This window comes from Vidua chalybeata, chromosome 16 (genome assembly GCF_026979565.1).
Source record: "Vidua chalybeata isolate OUT-0048 chromosome 16, bVidCha1 merged haplotype, whole genome shotgun sequence".
Classification (NCBI taxonomy): domain Eukaryota; kingdom Metazoa; phylum Chordata; class Aves; order Passeriformes; family Viduidae; genus Vidua; species Vidua chalybeata.
The window spans coordinates 12,760,645-12,778,472 of NC_071545.1; the positions used below are offsets into that span (position 1 = coordinate 12,760,645).

General features: G+C 41.2%; 1 protein-coding gene across 1 annotated transcript in view; it reads left to right on the top strand.

Annotated features, from left to right (window-relative positions):
* Positions 1-17,828, top strand: part of SDK1 (sidekick cell adhesion molecule 1) — a 383,801-nt gene that overhangs the window by 273,635 nt on the left and 92,338 nt on the right. Inside the window, exons 18-22 of the mRNA XM_053957811.1 lie at positions 2,840-2,955; positions 5,970-6,162; positions 9,097-9,195; positions 13,708-13,899; positions 15,787-15,908. Coding sequence (XP_053813786.1) covers positions 2,840-2,955; positions 5,970-6,162; positions 9,097-9,195; positions 13,708-13,899; positions 15,787-15,908 — 722 coding nt within the window. The remainder of the gene's footprint in view (positions 1-2,839; positions 2,956-5,969; positions 6,163-9,096; positions 9,196-13,707; positions 13,900-15,786; positions 15,909-17,828) is intronic.

Consider the following 17,828-nt stretch of genomic DNA (forward strand, 5'->3'; position numbering starts at 1 on the left):
CTACTACTAAATTAGAAAATCCTTTGTGCAGACAGCCACAGCTTCAGGAAGTTACTCTCCATGATGTTGGAAAAGTATCTGAGTTTTGAAGTGACCAGAAGGTCAATTCTGATTTAGCTTCCCTCAAACTTCTTTTCTTTTTAAAATGCAGAACTGCTCAGATACCCAAGGAAGTCTTTAATATCAGGACATAAAAGGAGAATTTCATACTGGCACTTTGAAGTAAATTTGATATTATAATGCCAATATTTTACTGATTAAAAATATAAAAAATGTATTACATTATGCCTTCTGCAGTATAATTAAGCTTATGCATATCAAATGGACCATGTTCTTTCCATCTTTTAAATGCATTAATTGAGATGCAGATGTTGATTTTTCAATAAAGATATCCAAGGAGAAAATGTGATATAAATCATGATTTCCAGCATTCTGATGGTTTTATGTTTTCTGTTCATAATTTTTTCCACTTTTCATATTACAGCAGGTATTTTCTCTGCTACCACCATATATTTTTGTTTCATAAATTTATCTCCTAATGAACAAAAAATATTTCCCTTTTTAAAAGAAATAACTAATGCATTTGGTTATCCACATTCCTAAAATTGTAGTAAACCTATCCTCAAGTGTTTGCCTGAGCTTTTTTGAGAACAGTGAGGACCACAAATGAAAACTTGGAGCTTGGTGGTGCTCAGCTGGTTTAACCTTCCTGGAGATTAATCTGTCAGTGATATCCTGGTGAATTTCTGGTAACAAACTAACATCAAAACCTGTAACACAATTTTCTTCTGCAATAACAAATCCCTGGCAGTTACAATATCTGAACATGCAAATACACAGGAAAGTAAGATTTTGACTTTTAAAAAATTTTATGCATGTTAACCATTAATTGTATGAGGTATTGCACACAAAAGCAGATTCAAATACATCTTGTGGCTCTCATAATAAATAGTTTCATCAAGAACATGAATAAAAAAAAATGCATTTAGTGGGGGACTGTAGCCCAAGCAACTCATTATGACTGTAGAGTGACTTTAATATTTATGACTGTATCTCAGGATGATTTGGTGAATCTCTTAGCTAGAAAAACTTTATGATGTCTACAGGTCATTCAGATAATAGCATAACCTTCCAAAAGCACACAGGGAATTATGATACATGGCAGGAAGTAGGGCCCAGATTCTAATGAAAATTTAGAGTACTATCAGATAAACTCTGCTTCCAGAACTCAATAATTATGCATAGTTCATAAATTGTCGCATCAAGTTTTAAATTAGGGCAAGCAGGTTCTGACTGGTACGCAGCTACTGAGGTTTTAAAAAGTGTGTAGAGCCATGGCAGAATCTTCATGGAATTTTAGTGACAGAGGGCAAGGGAATGGATCTTCTTGTCACTCCAAATCTGACATCCTTGAGGATTTCTCCGTTTTTCTGTGTTGATATTTCTGGGCTGTGCACATCTCTGATAAGTGTGCACTGTCCTGTCTTACTATTGTGTCAACACCACTTAACAATAATGCCCCTTTATGTCTCTTCCAAACAAATAATAACTTTTGCTGGGAAACGGGGCAGTTTTGCATTTTTGAACTTCTTTTCTTCATTTCTTCTCCACACAAAGACTCATCTTCTAAAAAGTACTTTGGAACTTTAAAAGTTTCTGCCCTGTTTTTGAAAAGTGTGGAGGAAACCACCATTTCTCAGTGGGAATCGTGGATTCTCCTTAGAAGCACAGATCACTGGGCTTTGGGAGAAACTTTTCCTTGGAAGCAGAAGGAACAAAGGCTTCCAGGCTTCAAAACCACTTGTGGATAGCTCCATTTTCATAGAATACAAATGCACATGTCTGTCAATAGTGATATTTTTGAAGCATTATTAAGCTTATTTTATGGGATTTAAAGTGTCTTAGTCCATTTCTTTGTACTCAGATAGCAGTTTTCTTCTTAAAATTACTATAAGCTTGATAATTTCAGAAAAATAGGCCTGTCTATTAATATTCTTTCCTCTGAGAACTATAGAAATGACATCTTAAAGCAGTAAGTTGAAGAAATTGCTTGGAATGAGACATTTTATTAAATGGTGAAATATTTAAGTGCTGGTTTCGTTTGTTTGAAGGCAGCGTGCCTTTATGTTCCATGCTTGCTTTTGTATTGAGAAAACATCTGTCTAATTAAATCCTTGGCATAAAATGTTTATGCAACTTTTAGTAGATTAGAGGATGTATTGGCTCAGGATATATATAATCAATTCAATATACATGAATGCATATCATATCAAGATAAAATGAGAACAACTCCCAATTCCCAAGAAAAATCTTTACTGCATATTATATGACTGGTCCTAATTCTTTAAGCAGCAGTAAATAATAAACAGATGCTGTTGCCAGATTATAATTCACAATTAAAACCTTAATTGTGCAAACTCCATGTTTTCTTGTCTGATCTGGGGAATTGAGCAGCATTAAAGGACTCAAGAAATTTCTCTCAGAAACTCTTCATTCTCCGTGCACTCATGGATGACTGAAAGAGCTGTGCTCACCTATTCTTACGTGGCTCCTGCCTCAAGTCTTTCTGAGAAACTCCTCTGCAGGATTGTCAGCTGCAGAAGCCATTGCTTCTCCTCCCCTTGAAGGAATCTCCAATACAGGATGAGGAATTAACCCAATATCCCAGCTTTCCAAATCGCTGCTGTTTCACAGGAAGTGCATCCCTCTCTCAAGGTTGTTATTACTCTGTGACTTGCAAGTGACACTCAGTGGGTTCTGTGTTCATTTTTCTCTTTTTCCCCTCATCCCCTCTTCTCTCTTTGTTTTTGTTTTGTTCCCTCTCTGCTCCTGGGAGCAGTGCCCACAGCTCCACCTCAGAACGTGCAGGTTGAAGCCGTGAATTCCACAACCATCCAGTTCCTCTGGAACCCTCCACCCCAGCAGTTCATCAACGGCATTAACCAAGGGTACAAGGTGAGTACACACTCCAAATAATGGCTGCATTAGCAGTCCTGGTGTAAACCAGAATTTCAGCCTTATGATCTCTGAATCTCTAAAGCGACTCTGTGCATTCAGGAGTAACTTACACAGGTAAAATAAAGAGAGAAGTGAGCAGATGTTGTTCCTAACAGGGCTTGGAGCATCCTGGGATAGTGGAAGGTGTCTCTGCCCATGGCAGAGGTTGGAACTGGATGATCTTCAAGGTCCCTTGCAACCCAACCATTCTATGATTCTAATATTTGCAGTTTATGTAAGTTCTGAAAAGGGAATGTGCCATAGCCTAGAAGTCCTTATACCTTTGTCATTTTCCTGGAGAGTTTCCAAAGCCAGAAAGCAATTCCATGTCAGTTTGGAAAGTCACCTCAGGAGACATGTCATTGTGGCACTGAAAACCAACCTTCCTGTTTATGCTAATGCAGAGTCACCATTCATTTCACTGGGAACCAAGGCATCACACTAAATAAATGCCTTGACTTTCCCACTGTGACGATCTGAGAGATTTAAGAATGTAGAATTTATTAATCAGGCAATATCTGTTAGAGTGCACAGAGCAGAGAGTGCTTAACAGAGCCTCTGACCAGTGGAGTGTTTGCTGAGGAGCTGGGTAGAGTGGCTTGTTCTAAATAGAACCTCCATCAGTGATTCAGCAGTCAGGGCATAAAAAATGAAGGGTTCAAAAGCATCCATAGAGAGAATAATGAGAAATCTTGCAGGAATCTCAGAGCAGGAAAAGGGAAGACAGGTGTGGTCTATGAGCAGGGAGAAGCAAGCTTGATTTGAGTGCTGGGTGAAGGGACAAGGAGTGATTTGAGGAGGATGTTGTAGTTCAAAAGACAAGTTGTGAATTAAGGGATTGTACATGGATTTGAGATGTTTCAGAAGACTTGATCCTTCTCTAGGTATGCCTCAGAGTGACAGAGAAACGGAGACAGAGATATGCGTGGGAATTTTGGTATTTCTGCCCAAACCAATGTATTTCTCAGGAGGACCAGCAGTGGTCTGAGAATCTCACTGCTGAAGAAGTAAATAAATACATGGAGATGTGTGTGTCTGCTTTGGCAGGGATAGAATCAGCTCTCAAGGCTCAGTGACTGACAGGGCTGCAGCAAAATACCCTGAAACTCCAGCACAGAAATAGCACTTGGCTTCTGTTCTGACTCTGGAGAATAGAAGCACTTTTGGGGCTCAGTGGACTGCAGTGCACTGTAATTTTCAGGTGCAAGTCAAGCACAGTGAGCCCGCATTTGCAAAAGTCTTATTTCAGATTTTCATTCTCTGTTATAGTCAGAGTTTCAGTCTGAAGATCCTTAATCTCATTGCATAGCTACCTCTAATTTTTGTTTCCATTTCTTCAGAAATGCTATAAAAGAAGTAAAATTGTCATTTGACATTTTTTTTTCATCTGTCAGTGGCCAATGAAAACTTCTGAAATGATCAAAATTTGTATTTCTTTGATTGCAGTAGATTGCCATAGCTTTGCCATCCTGTTTCTCACAGGGGTTGGGAATTGCAGTACAAAAACTGTGTGAAATCATTTCTGTCACTGGTTTCTACAGAGTAGCTTTATGTATGATTTATAAATTTCTAGTAGTCAAAAACAGGCCTTTGCCTTTCTTAAGGATTAAACTCATTTTTTCCTTTAACTGACAAAATTGTTCACCAGCATTTTCTGCACATTTCCTCATGACCATCCACTCAAGAGTTCTGTCTTCCAAAGTTATAAATGCCAATTGAAATGCAGAGAGGTGATTTAGAAAAGAAAATAAAACTTACTGTCCTCTTCAGCCATTATACATTTTTATCTTTTCTTTGAAATTTATTTGCATTTCAATAAGTTGTAAAGTGCACTTTCTCAAATATGAAATATTCCTAACAAATTACTCCTAATAGTCCCCTAACTGTGCTTTCTGGTTATCAGAGACTCTAGACATTGCCTAAATGTGTCAAATATGGCTTATTAATTTCAGGTATCTATTCATGTTTATGAGCCTGAAATCAATACAAGTAGCATGATTTACACAGATACTGAGTCAGGCCTGGAATTTTAACGTTCTCCTGTAAGCCACATGATAAGGATTTTTGGACAAAATAAAAATTTCATAAACACTTTCAAGTTTTAGACCCCTAAGCCTTTAAGGCGATTTCAAAAATTGTTTCAGAATTTCAAAGTCGTTTGCCAGAAATGAATTTTTTAAGTCCTCATTTAGGTACCTACACATGAGGTATTGCACTCTCAGAGATATCGATCGCCCAGAACATCCACTGAGATGAATGAAACCTGGAAGACTGAGCTCCTCTGACAAGCACCCTATTTTAAATGCATGAAAATGTCTTCAGGAGTCTAACTTTTGGGACTCAGGTGTTGAAAATTGCAGTAATCATCTTTACAACCGTTTTTCTATTCTTTCTGTAGTTCCAGAACCGCTTGAATCATTCACAGCGTGGATGTCCCCAGTCCCACTGAGCTTGTAATGCTCCCAGCCTGTGAGGCAGGGCTGCTCAGTGGGGTGCTGGGGGAGCTCTGGCAGGGGGAGGAGGGTGTGTGCGAACCCATCTCTCTCCCTCTGATCCCAATAACCTCCCCAGACTGTGAGATCTTGAAAGAAAATAAGATAAAGCATTTATGACAAAGTAGCACTGAAAGTACTTTTCCTCCTTCAGCCTGCTTTCAGCAGCAGAGACTGGCCAGGCTGATGAGACAAAAGGCTCACGTCATCTGAATAATGATTTGCCATAATTCTGGCATTGCTCAGCAGCAGCCATGGAGAATTGCAGTGCTGGTGTATCCCCAGCAGCAGTGAGTTGAGCAGACATCCCTCCAGTGTCACAGTGCTGCATCCATCTGTTCAGCATCAGAGCTGACAGTGGTTTAACAGCATTGCTTGGTTCTTTGCAACCAGATTAAGACTGTTTTGGCAGCCAAACCAACTTTGATTCCAAACAGACACAACTTCTAATGAGAGCTCATCCAAGTTTAAATTTCCCAGCTCCTGGCGTGGCCGGTGGATGCCCCAGAGAGTGTGACCGTGGTCACCATCGCCCCGGATTTCCATGGTGCTCACAGTGGCTGCATCACCAACCTGAAGAAGTTCACCAGCTACTACACCTCAGTGCTGTGCTTCACCACCCCAGGGGATGGCCCTCGGAGCCCTCCCCAGCTCCTGCGCACCCTGGAAGACAGTGAGTACCTAAATTTTAAACCTCTCTGCTTAAAATTTAACCTCAGGTTCACAGCAATCTCTTCTCATAAGACCTCATGTCAGATGAAGACCTCAGCCAGTTTCCCATGGGTGTTCTTTCAGCCTGTGGCAAATATTTGATATTTTTTGTTTCATTATGGACTAAACCTGGATGAATTTTTTTATATTGATGATTAGCTAAGATCTTCATAGTCTGGTTCAGCCAACACACAATGCATTATGTCTGCAAATCCTTGTGCTCTTAAATCCATGTTCAGGAGTCTAAATAAATATGAATTGATCTTCTTAGGAACTGAGCACTGGAACTTCCTGTGGAGGTCAATGATTAATTTACAGTTGTTTCCTGCTGTTAGTCAATAAACTGAAAATGTCTGCATCTATATTATGTTGCAAGTGTTGGTGTGAAAGAACCAGGATCACAGCAAGGCAGTATCTTGCATCCTGAAAAACTGGAGGCAGGATTAAATAAAATGAACTGAATGGTTTAGCATGTAAATTATTTCCTGCATCAGAAAAAGATTTGGTCTGTGTGACCCCTTGAAGTTGTTTTCTCAAGACATATTTGGGCCTAACATGTGCAATGTGTATCTGATGTGGATAAATTGACTGTGTCCACGGTGATCTTGGCTCTGGCCAGTGCTTCAGGAGCATCATAAACACTGCTGCACATTTGCAGGTTTAAACCAGAATAAAAAGTGTCTAATTCATCCATTAAGATATTGTTTTTAGAAATACTACTCTGCCTTAATAGGGATCTTTTGGGTTAGTCAGTGTTCCCGTAAAGAAGAATCCAATTGTCATTAACATTCACAGGAGTGAGGCTTAAGTGCTAATCCAATTTTTCATTAGATACTTTTGAAGGAAGCTGGAGAAAATTACCCTCCCATGGATTTTTCCTAGTGTGGTTACTCTCCTCTATGTACTAGAACAGGTTGCCAGAGGTAGGAGTTTAAGGACCAGAAATCTGTGTGAGCCACTAATCTGAACTCCAGCTTGTGTGTCTGGGATGAAAGCAAAAGGTGTGGTGGAAGGAGAAACATGTATTCAGTTCCTCTGTGCATTATCAGGTTTTTTTGCCCATTTTCCTAAGGAAAAACAGCTTTAGCCAGTGATGATTTGTAAATGTGTTTTAGTTATCTGTCTTCTCCCTCTCAGCATGGTTGAACCCCGTGGTTGATCTTGGTGAGTGCAGAAGGGTAAGAAACCAAAGATACAAAACTCCTTGGATTTCGCAAAAAGTAATCAGCTGGGAAGAGGAAAGAGACTTTTAATATTTCTGCTGAAGGAAAAGCTGCAGAAATGAACCTTAAATGCTTTCCACAAAGTGATAGCAGGGGCAGAGTCATTGCCCTGTCTCGTTGAGGCTATCTCAGGGAAATGTTGGGATCATGTGCCATTTTAAACACAAGAGAATTCCACTGGGAAACATAAACCAAGAGAGAGCCAGACTTGTATTTTCTAGATAATCTGAGACATTTCTTGGTGTGTCCAGCTACATGCTGCAAGGAGAGGTGAGCAGGGTTGATTTATTTATTTATAAATCCTGCAGAATCGCTTCTCTGGGTTTTCACAGTGATGGAGAAGTTCTGTGCAGGATGGTGTAATGCATCTTGGCAGAGAGCTCCTTGAAGCTGAGTTGCTTCAGGATTTATGTGGTGGGAAAAAAGATTTGAAAGGCCTGTCATTCATGTTCACAGGTGATCATTTTCTGTCTGGATAGCAAAGTTAGGCAGTCCTTTAGGAGAACAGGGTTTTGCTGACAGGCTGTAGGTCAGATAAAACCTGACATCCAGTCACAAGCATCGTGTCCTGGCCTGGAGTCACCTGCACCTGTGTTTCCTGATGACTTTAAAATTGGGTTCCAACAGCAGGGGCTGATTGCAGCAAAGCTTTGTGAGTGTGTGGTTTCAATGTCTGCAGCTCCACAGTCCCAAACAGTGATAATTCCATGCTCTTGTTGGGCGTTCCTGGGATCACTACGGGCTCAGCAGTTTTTCTGTGGTGCTTTGACTACTGGGTACTGCAGAGTGGGTTTGGGAATTTTCCTCCCTGGGACTGCAGAATTGCAAATGGGCTTGTAGCTGACCTACTGGCAGGACTTGGGCTTTTTTTGTCATAGCTGGAGGGGAATAAGAGGCTGGACTAAATTGAAGAGGAAACAAAACATGAAATTGCAGACAAGAAATTGCCAACTGCTGTCAGTGGAGCTAGAGGATACTCGGGCAGGCATCCAATGACAGAAGCACAGTGAATATAAAGTGAACAAAACCTCCTTTTTCCAGTGCATCGACTGAGGACAGAACAGCATTTGGATCAAAAATCAGTCAGGTTGTCTTCCTTGAAGATCAAAATTGAGGGAGGATGGCATATTCTTGACAGTCATTCCATTTTATGCTCTTTCATTGCACACTGGGGAGCTGAAATTTTTAAGAGCTCTTGAGCTACATCATAAAAACCCTTTAAAAAGTTTCACACACTTGTATTCATTTTACAGAAGACAGTTGCCATTATGTTGGACATTTTTAGAGTTGTTTTGAGAGAATTTATCCAAGCAGTGGCTCGTGACTCTGTCCTTGCTGTGACCTTGCATAGGGAAAAGGCTCTTCCCAGCTGAGGGGATTGCTGGTGGTGTTGCTGCACAAAACAGGGCAGGTAAACACCTCACAGGTATCCTCGAGGGAAAAATGTAATGCTGTTAGATCTCCTCACACTTGGGATGATGACTGGGTGAAATAATTGACATGATGATAGCCAGAGTGTTTCTTCCCAGCTTGCATTCTCCTCTCACCGAGGTTTCCAGCCTCCCTTAGCCCTGGCTCAGGGACGTATTTCTCCATCCCTAACACTGCCACGTGGGTCTGATCCCAGTTAAGTGGGTTCACCTATTAACAGCTTTCCTTTTCTGGTTTGCCAGAGCCAGGAGCTGTGGGACACCTGAGTTTCACTGAGATTCTGGACACCTCGCTCAAGGTCAGCTGGCAAGAACCTGTAGAAAAGAATGGCATCATCACAGGTATCAGCTGCTATCTCTGCTTTTATTCTCTTTTTTTTTTTTTTTTTTTTAATTCAGTATGTGTGGGGTGGAATTTGTTGTTGCAATGAAAAACTGTGTAGTGGAGCATTTAGGGAGATTTTGGGCTATTGCTAGTTTCCTGGCCCCTCCTCTGGGTAATTGAGATGCCACCAGGGAGTGTTACACAAAGTACAGCTCCAATTACTGGCAGCTCATGATTGTGGTTACTGGAAAAGCAGTTTGTGTTAGAAATCAGCTCCCCACAGGGTGTCTGGTCTTGTTAAATCCTCTGTGACCTCCACCTGCTTTACTGATTTTTTGGAAATTTGTGAGACTGTGCTTGGCCTTTGCTCCAAGTGTGGGGGGTCCCTGCACAGAGCTCACAGCTGCAAAGTCTGGATTGGCATTGCTGAGGTTTGCAATCAAGACCGAGCCTGAAATCAGCAGAATCCTTCCTCTGTGATCAAGTGGTCTGGCTGTGGACTGCGTGACAGAATTTGCATGTCATTACTTAATCTGTTATAAACTATCACAAGGGTTCAGAACTCTCTTGTTTCCCTTTGATGAGTCTGCCATTTGACAAGCTATTTATCTATTTACTGTATGCCAGTGTAGATACAACAGCAGCAACTTCATTGTTTTCCATAAAGAGAGGTGTAAATACTTGAGGAAACCTCTAGTTCTTATCAACAGAGGCAATATTGTTTTCAGATGGGAAACTATTGCAGCTGCACAGGATGGACATTCCATTTAACAATGGTTTTCAAGGTTTTGAAGCACAAAAAAGCTCCCAGATTTTAAATTACTGGAGGTAGTTGGGAAGGGAGAAAATAATTTCATGTCAATCAAAATATTTTGGTTTCAGAGTGTTAAAATGTTTACTTTTTTAAATTGTGTTACCATTTTTTAAAAATTCATTTTAGGAGTTTAAAAAATCAGATTTTCTGACCCTTGACCACTGAAATGTTATATCAATCTAATTTCCTGAAGCATTTTAACTTTGACAGGTGTAATTATTTTGATAGGGTTTCACTTGTCGGTGTTTTCCTCTGTGTGTCTGTGACATGCACCATTTGTAGCTGTGTGCTCCGAGCTGTTTGTGGAGTCCTCCTGCAGATCATCTCCTGCCTCTCCACCATGGAATCCTGCTTGAAATATGCACTGATTTAAGTGGTTTGAGAATAGAAACTAATGACTCCCGAAAGCAGAGCAGTATTGATTCAGTGAGGATGGCCAAAGCCTTTCAAGCCCAAGTGCTTAAATTTAGGTACCTCCACCCAGGATGATGTAATACTGATCCTTGTTAAGCAGCAGGTAGCAGCTCTGTGCTTGGAGTTGCAGAATTACTTTGCTAAAAACAAGCTGCCCCCTCCCAGAATGGGTTGAAACCCGATGGAGCCAAATGATGGACTGGGTTATATTTGGGGTAAATTGTTTCAGAAGGAATTAACTGAAGGTCTTCTCTTATTCAGGACAAAACACCAGTGTGAAAATGCCCAGCAGAGTCTATAAGGAAAAAGAAACCTCCTTATTGATGCAAATTGCATTTGGGATAGAAGAACAGCAAAATTGTTCATGCCCTGAGCACCTCAAAGGTTTAGAGAGGGCTGCTTGGAGATCTGAGTGCTCAGGGAGGCAATTATTCATCATTTCTGCTCACTGATGTCTTTACTGGACCTTCTTGTTCCCTGCACGGGCACTGGGAGGAGGGAAGCACGGAGGGGGTGCCCAGCAGCCAACCTGCTCTGGGAAATTGCCCATTACTCTTGCTGTAAATCTCAGTATCTTCCTCGTTCCCTCAGCAAACGTTGATTTATGAGGATCTGGATGTGGACGGACAGTTTGTGATTGGGTGTAGTGCTCTCGTGTAGAGAATTTACTCCACATCAACAGAAAATTATTTCTGAAACTCCTCTGGTCATTAGTTCCCGTTAGGCAGTGTCTTGTGGAGTGCCAAAGCGTGGGGGAAGGATCTGTGGCACCTTCCCTGTCCTCGCTCACACCGGAGCCAGGGGAAACTCTCTGGAAGATCCAGCTGTGCTCCCCACGCACGTTTCTGGCAGGGATCACATCTGTAACACAGGGAGTGTGTTCTCACCAGCCACATGGCCCAGAGTTCTGCCCATCTGCCGCTCAGTGTGGCTGAAGTGCTACTTGGGGGTGCAGTGCTTGTTGTTCCTTTCCTTCAGCACTTTTTTTTCCATCTGTTTTTGTTATGCCTGATTGCGTTCGGCTTTGTGTCTGCTCGCTGTGTATGTACGGATTTTCTGTTCTCATCTTTTATATGACTGGAATTTAACTATGCATTGAGGACTGAAATCCCTGACAGTAAATATTGCCTCTTTGCTTTTTCTTCAATTTACACGGGAACTTGGGATATTTTTCTTGGTGAACCTTTTTTTTTTTTTCCCACCCCAGAAAATAAATACATAGGGACTATGTGCTTAATGGGCGGGAAAGCTGGGTATCTTCTGTGGTCACAAGGGAGAAGAGATAAAATGTCCAAAGAATAATCACCAACATTTGATGTATAACCTAAGCTTATCCAGATGGGAGAGGAGATATCTCAATCACTGAAGATTGCCTGGTGTATGCTGAGTGACACTTTCTATTGTCCGTAAGCAACAAATGGATAGAGGGAGCATTAAAAGTCCCCTGCTTATCTTCCTCTGGTTATTTATTGTCTGGAACAGGCTGCACCCACAGCTATTGAAAGGAAAGGGTGCTTGTGATGGTCCTTCTGTCTGCAGCTCCTTCGTGCCTCTTGACTGAGCATCAAACGCAGGGGACAGTCAGCCCCCACCTTTCTGCCCATTCTCTGTTAATTTAGGCAACAGAGCCCTTAAACTGTCAAAATCTTCCTACAGGTTACAATCCTGTCTGTGCTGCATCAGCTCTGGTCTGGCAAATGATTGTTAAGCCTATTCAGAGAGCATCAAAACACCACAGTGTTTCCACGACATCGGTAAATTACTGAGTTAATTAATTCCCACTCAGACACTTGTTTAAAACCAGTTCCAGATAAGCATTCAGGAGATTTTCCCCTTCCCTTCTGCAGTGCAAAGTCAGAGGAGCATTTGTGGTGTAGCTGGAATTGTTGAAGCATCACCTCCCTTTATCACTGCCCCCTCACCTGAAATGTAATTAGTGACTGTGTGAGCACACTGAGCCCATTTTCGTGCAAAATCAGGTCAAGATGAATCCCTGTCAGTGACAGCAGCTCAAAAGAGAGGATGGAGAACATCTCACACATCTCAAACTCTTGCAGAAATATTTGTCTTACCATGCTTTTGGCTCATGAGATGATGCTTTCTTGCTGGTTAATACTATGAGGGATTTCACTACGTCAATTCATATATGTTAATCAGCTTATCATGTCTTTTTATTTTTAAAATTTTTTTTAAAAACCCTTCAAGCCCTCCAACTGGTCTGAATTCCTCATCTTAGATGATGGGAACAGGAACCCAGTAGGGAGTTTCTCTAGCCAGTTTGCCTTGTGCATGGTTCACTCAGTGGGATTCCTTTCTGTTAGTCCTTTTCACTCACTTCAATTTCACAGGCATTCAAGAGCTATGTGTTTTTTTTTTTTTTTTTTTTTTTTTTTTTTTTTTTTCCCCTCTGAGTCAAATCACGAAGAAAGCAGCAATCAAGCAAACTTTTCAGACATGCTCTCCAAGGACTGGCACAGCAAGGTTCACATGGGTTCAAATGAGAATAAAGTGGGACTGGGCAGGAGGAGGACAAGCAGATTTGGAGGTAAAATTGAGCAAATCAGACAGTGGAAAGTTTCAAAAGTTCTTAGAAGGCAAGTGGTTATCAAAGAGATAAAAAGGAAAGTCTGGTTATGATAGAAGAATAATATGGAGGTCAGGGCAGGTGCAGCTTTGGACAATGCATTGGCTTCAAGATGGTTTTGAAAGAAAGGATAATGATTCACCCTGCTGAAGGATTTCTGCAAGGAACAAGCGGTGGGGAGTAGAGGTTTTTCAGTTCCTAGAAGATTCCCACAATGTTCCTGCCTGCTTGTTATTGTCAGATTTCTAAGTTTTTCTAGACAGGCAGCACTGAAAGTTCCTTCAGCATGCAAAGGGAGAAAGCCCTACTAAGCACATAGAGATTTTTAATTAGATACTCCAGTAGATGTTATATTTTCCAGTGTTTCTTCCCGTTTGCTTTGCAGAGTTCACAGAATGAAAGTCCACCTTTCTGTCAGGTTATTTCCAAGTTTCCAGGCCATTTCATACCAAGCATAGAAAAAAAAGACAGCTGAGACCTCATGTCCTCCTGACAGGGAAACAATGCTCTGTGGGGTACCTGTATCAATTGTTTATTGGAAATAACAATATTTTTTAAATACTTGGGTATTTTAGCCAGTGTTTACTTCAAGGAGGTTTTTTTCTGTTTATAAAAGGTGATCACAAGAAGTGGCCTAAGGAACGAGGATCCACCACTGCCCACAAGCCCACGCAGGAATTCTCTGGGTTATTGGTGTCCCCCTGATCTGTTTTGCAGGGTACCAGATCTCCTGGGAGGTGTATGGCAGGAACGAGTCCCGCCTGGCCCGCACCCTGTCCAACAGCACCCTGGAGTACAAGATCACGGGGCTGTCCTCCCTCACCACCTACACCATCGAGGTGGCGGCCGTGACCGCCCAGGGCAGCGGCTGGGTCACCTCCTCCACCATCTCCTCCGGAGTGCCCCCAGGTTGGTCAGCCTGCAGGAAACAAAACGAAACAAAGCGTGCTGGTTCTTGGTGTTTCTGTGTTCCAAAGGTCGCAGGTTACTTCAGTTCAGCGGTAATAAAAATTATTTTATTCGTAAAGCACTGGAGTTCTTTGCCCGCGTAATTTGGATTTAATTTTTGGAACAGACTGAAATGTTAACGTGAAGATATTTGCGGTTTGAAATTTCCAGGAAGGTGGGGATGTTTAATACAAATACAAAAAAAATGTGTGGGTATGACAATGGAATGGACAAAGTAATAAAGTGGATACAATACAGAATCTCTTGACATTTACAAAGTGACATCAGAATGAAGCCTGAATCAATTCAAAGTGTTGCTCTGGGGGAAAAAAACAGAGTTTGGGTGATATTAAAAGGGAAAGGATTTTCCATGTGGAAGTTATATAGCTTATGTCAACTATGAGTGTTTCACTTGTATAGTGAAACTAAAAACTTATTTACAAGAATTTGAAGTTTTGGCCTGAAAAAATATTTGGGAGGAGGCAGTTCTGTCCCACATTGCCTGAGTTACCATTTGGGCACTGTACATTTACCCTTTTTGTATTTTGGTTTTAAAACTCTACACTCTGCCCCATCCAGTGTAACAAGCAAACTAAACAGCCAATTCATACCTCAAACAAGCAGTTTCAGTTAATACAGAGGTTAGAGAAGTAGAATTTTCCAAAGCAGAGCAGTTATTGCTCATCATTGAGGGAATCCAATTTTTCCCTTCCCCAGTATTATTTAACTCTTCTATGTGTCCTGAAGTATGTTTGCCCTTCTGTTCCCTAATCGTGGGTAATTATGACAAGCTGCAGACTGGATCCATGCCATGCTATCTGATGGCAGGGTGCCTGCCAAGTAACAGCATTATCCCACTTGGGCAGGGTTAGCTGATCGATCACAGTTCCCACAAATGTGAAGTAAGAACCAAGAAATACTGGGTATTTGTGCATACTTGAAATATATGCCAAAACCCTGCCCATTTTTGTCCTTTTGCAGTTGCACAAAGTGCAGCACTATCATAAAATTACAGAATGGTTTGGGTTGGAAGGGACCTGAAAGATAATTTAGTTCCAACCCCCTGCCATGGGCAGGGACACCTTCCACTATATAATTACTGATTATAATAGTTATTTTAATTTGTTATAAATGCAGGTGACTGTTGAGAATTTATTTTAAACACTCTATATTTAATCTCTTTCCTGAACTTGCTTTTGTTGTTAATTCAGATAATACTAAAAATGTAGTCTTGACTGATGGGAGGCAAAGATCTGACTGGGGCTTCAGATTTTTCCTTGTAGGAGATCACCCTCTTTATTTGCTACAGGAATTGAAAAAAAAAATCATCTACTTTAATCAGGCTTTAGAAATGCCCTGGAAAACCTAGTATAGGTCAATATTAAATACACTACCCAAAACTTTGAGTTTTTTCCAGTTGTAGTTGTATGTCCTCTAAGAAGTAAATAAACATTATTGTAATTTAATTCTAGGGAAACAGAAGTTCAGTGGAATTAGGTGACTTGGCAGACCTGGAGCTGGGAATTGCCTTCCCCCCAGGACCACCAGCGTTTGTTCATTGGGAAGCTTCTCTAAAATAGTACCTGTAATTCTGTAGATGGGCTCTTTCTTTCCTCATTTGATCTGTAACAATGTGGTGCATGCTCAGAAAGCAGAAATTGTAACGCTGTGGATAAAACTCTGCCAAAAAGAAGAATAGCTACAACTGGGGCAAATAGAGCCCTTTTCCCTGTGGTTTGTTTGGTTTTTTGGGGGTTTTTTTTATGTTGGAAACTGAATGTCAGCTTGTATTACTGGCTCCTAGACAAAGAGTGTTTCTACCCCTCATTTATTTTTCTGTTTCTCCAGAACTTCCAGGTGCTCCAACCAACCTGGTGATTTCCAACATCAGCCCTCGCTCTGCCACGCTTCAATTCCGCCCAGGATATGATGGCAAAACCTCCATCTCCAAGTGGATAGTGGAAGGCCAGGTATGTCCCTGACAAAATTATCTTAATGAAGTTTCTGGGGGGTTAAAAAGAGCCTAACTAATTAATTCCTTTTGGGATTTCAGTTTTTGTTTAACTTTGGACTGGAGCTCCTCTATGAATGCTGGAGTTGGTGTCCAGGGGGTTCTGGGAAGGTTGGGATGCAGGGGAGTTTGAAAGGCTCAGTTCAGAAATGTCTGTGTCAGCCAGGGACGAAAGGGTCAGATGAATGCTGGGACTTCTGTTCAGAAGAAAACCAGAAAAAAGTGATATATAATATATATGTGTATATATATGTGTGTGAGAATGCTTATCCTTAAAATAATTCACATGGGGTTTTGTTTATATTCAGAAGAACACCAGGTACACCATAAACAGCACACACAGCAGAGCTTTAGTCCATCCTTCTATTTTAAAAAAGGATTTGAAACTTGTGTTTAGGTTCTGTGAGGTGTCTTTTCAAAAGTTTGGAATTATTATCTCATAGATTCAGAAGTGTAGCAAGAATTGCACTGAACAGTAAAGATACCATTATTCATGAGATTGAGTGTATTTTTCTGTCTTGTAATGGAATATATCAAGGTTTTCTATCCAGGCCTCTAGATATGAATAGGATGAATTCTCTTCTCCATCAGCTTTAAACAATATCCCTCTTTCTGCTGTCATTATGCCTTGGAGGAGTTATATATTCCTCATTTGTTCTCCTGACAGATGAGCTTTGCTTCTTCCTTTCCTCCCACAGGTCTTTATAAATACTATAATCTGTTTTTAAGACCAAATGTTGGACTTCTTAAATCACCGTCACCACTTAGACATGTTGATACAATCACTTCACTTGGTAATGAGATTGTTGTGAACAAGTTGGTACAATTTGTGCCATTTATATACACATTATGGCATATTACAGAATTAAACACCAAAATCCAATAATATGGTGGCTTAGCACATTCTGAGGAGCATTTTCCTGCTGGAGCACCGCATTGATGTTGGTAGGAATTTGTTAATTCAGTGAGTTGCAGAATGCTACTGAAGTGAAGCAAATTTGAATGCTTTAAAACTGCAGTGATAATTACCATGAAGTTCATCTGCATCCTTGAAGAGCCCTGGGTGCAAACAGTGGTTTGAACAGTCCTTGGTGTGCAGGGAGGGTCTTTCTTGTTCACAAACATCTCATGCATCACTAGAAAAGTCCAGGGGTTTTTGGTTCTGACAGATCCAGGAATTATTTGTTCCTTTTGAGGAAGGAGCACAGCCAAATCCTTGTGGAATCTGGGCATTCCTTTTAACCACAGCAGCCCTACAAGTTTCTGCTGCACCACACCTCACTGCTCAGCTTCAGCACAACAAGAAATGTTGCTCCTAGTGGATTTCAGGAAAAAATAAAAACTCTTGCTCACCTGATTAATGAAAATCAGTTCAGGTATGCAGTGAAATTGGTGAGTCCTCAAGGATATAGCAAATCCTGTTTCCAGGATGACAGCTGCATATAATCCTTTGTTCACAGCCCCTTTCTGCCAGCACTCCTCTCAAACTCTTTCTCTCTGAAAGTGCAATTTCACAGCACTTTCAGCCAATCTAAAGCAGAGCTCTGCTTGTCCTGCTTCTGTTCCCTCTCCCCATCCCACTTACCAAGACTTTTCCTCCTCCTGCCTTCTGTGTGTGCTGACACAGGATCAGACCTGGAGCTGCTGCGAGCTTTGATCCAGCCAAGAACAAATGATTTTTAGACAGATCAACTCTGCACAGGCTGTGTGTGATCAGAACATCATTGTGAGGGGAGGGGGTGTGAACATGGCACATGGGAGCAGAGACAAGGGCAGGAATTCCTCTGTCTCCACTTGGATCTAAACTGCCTTGGACCTGCCCACCTCTCAAAGAGCTTTTGCAAAATTGTTTTTTGCTGCCAGTGCCACCCCAGTCTCT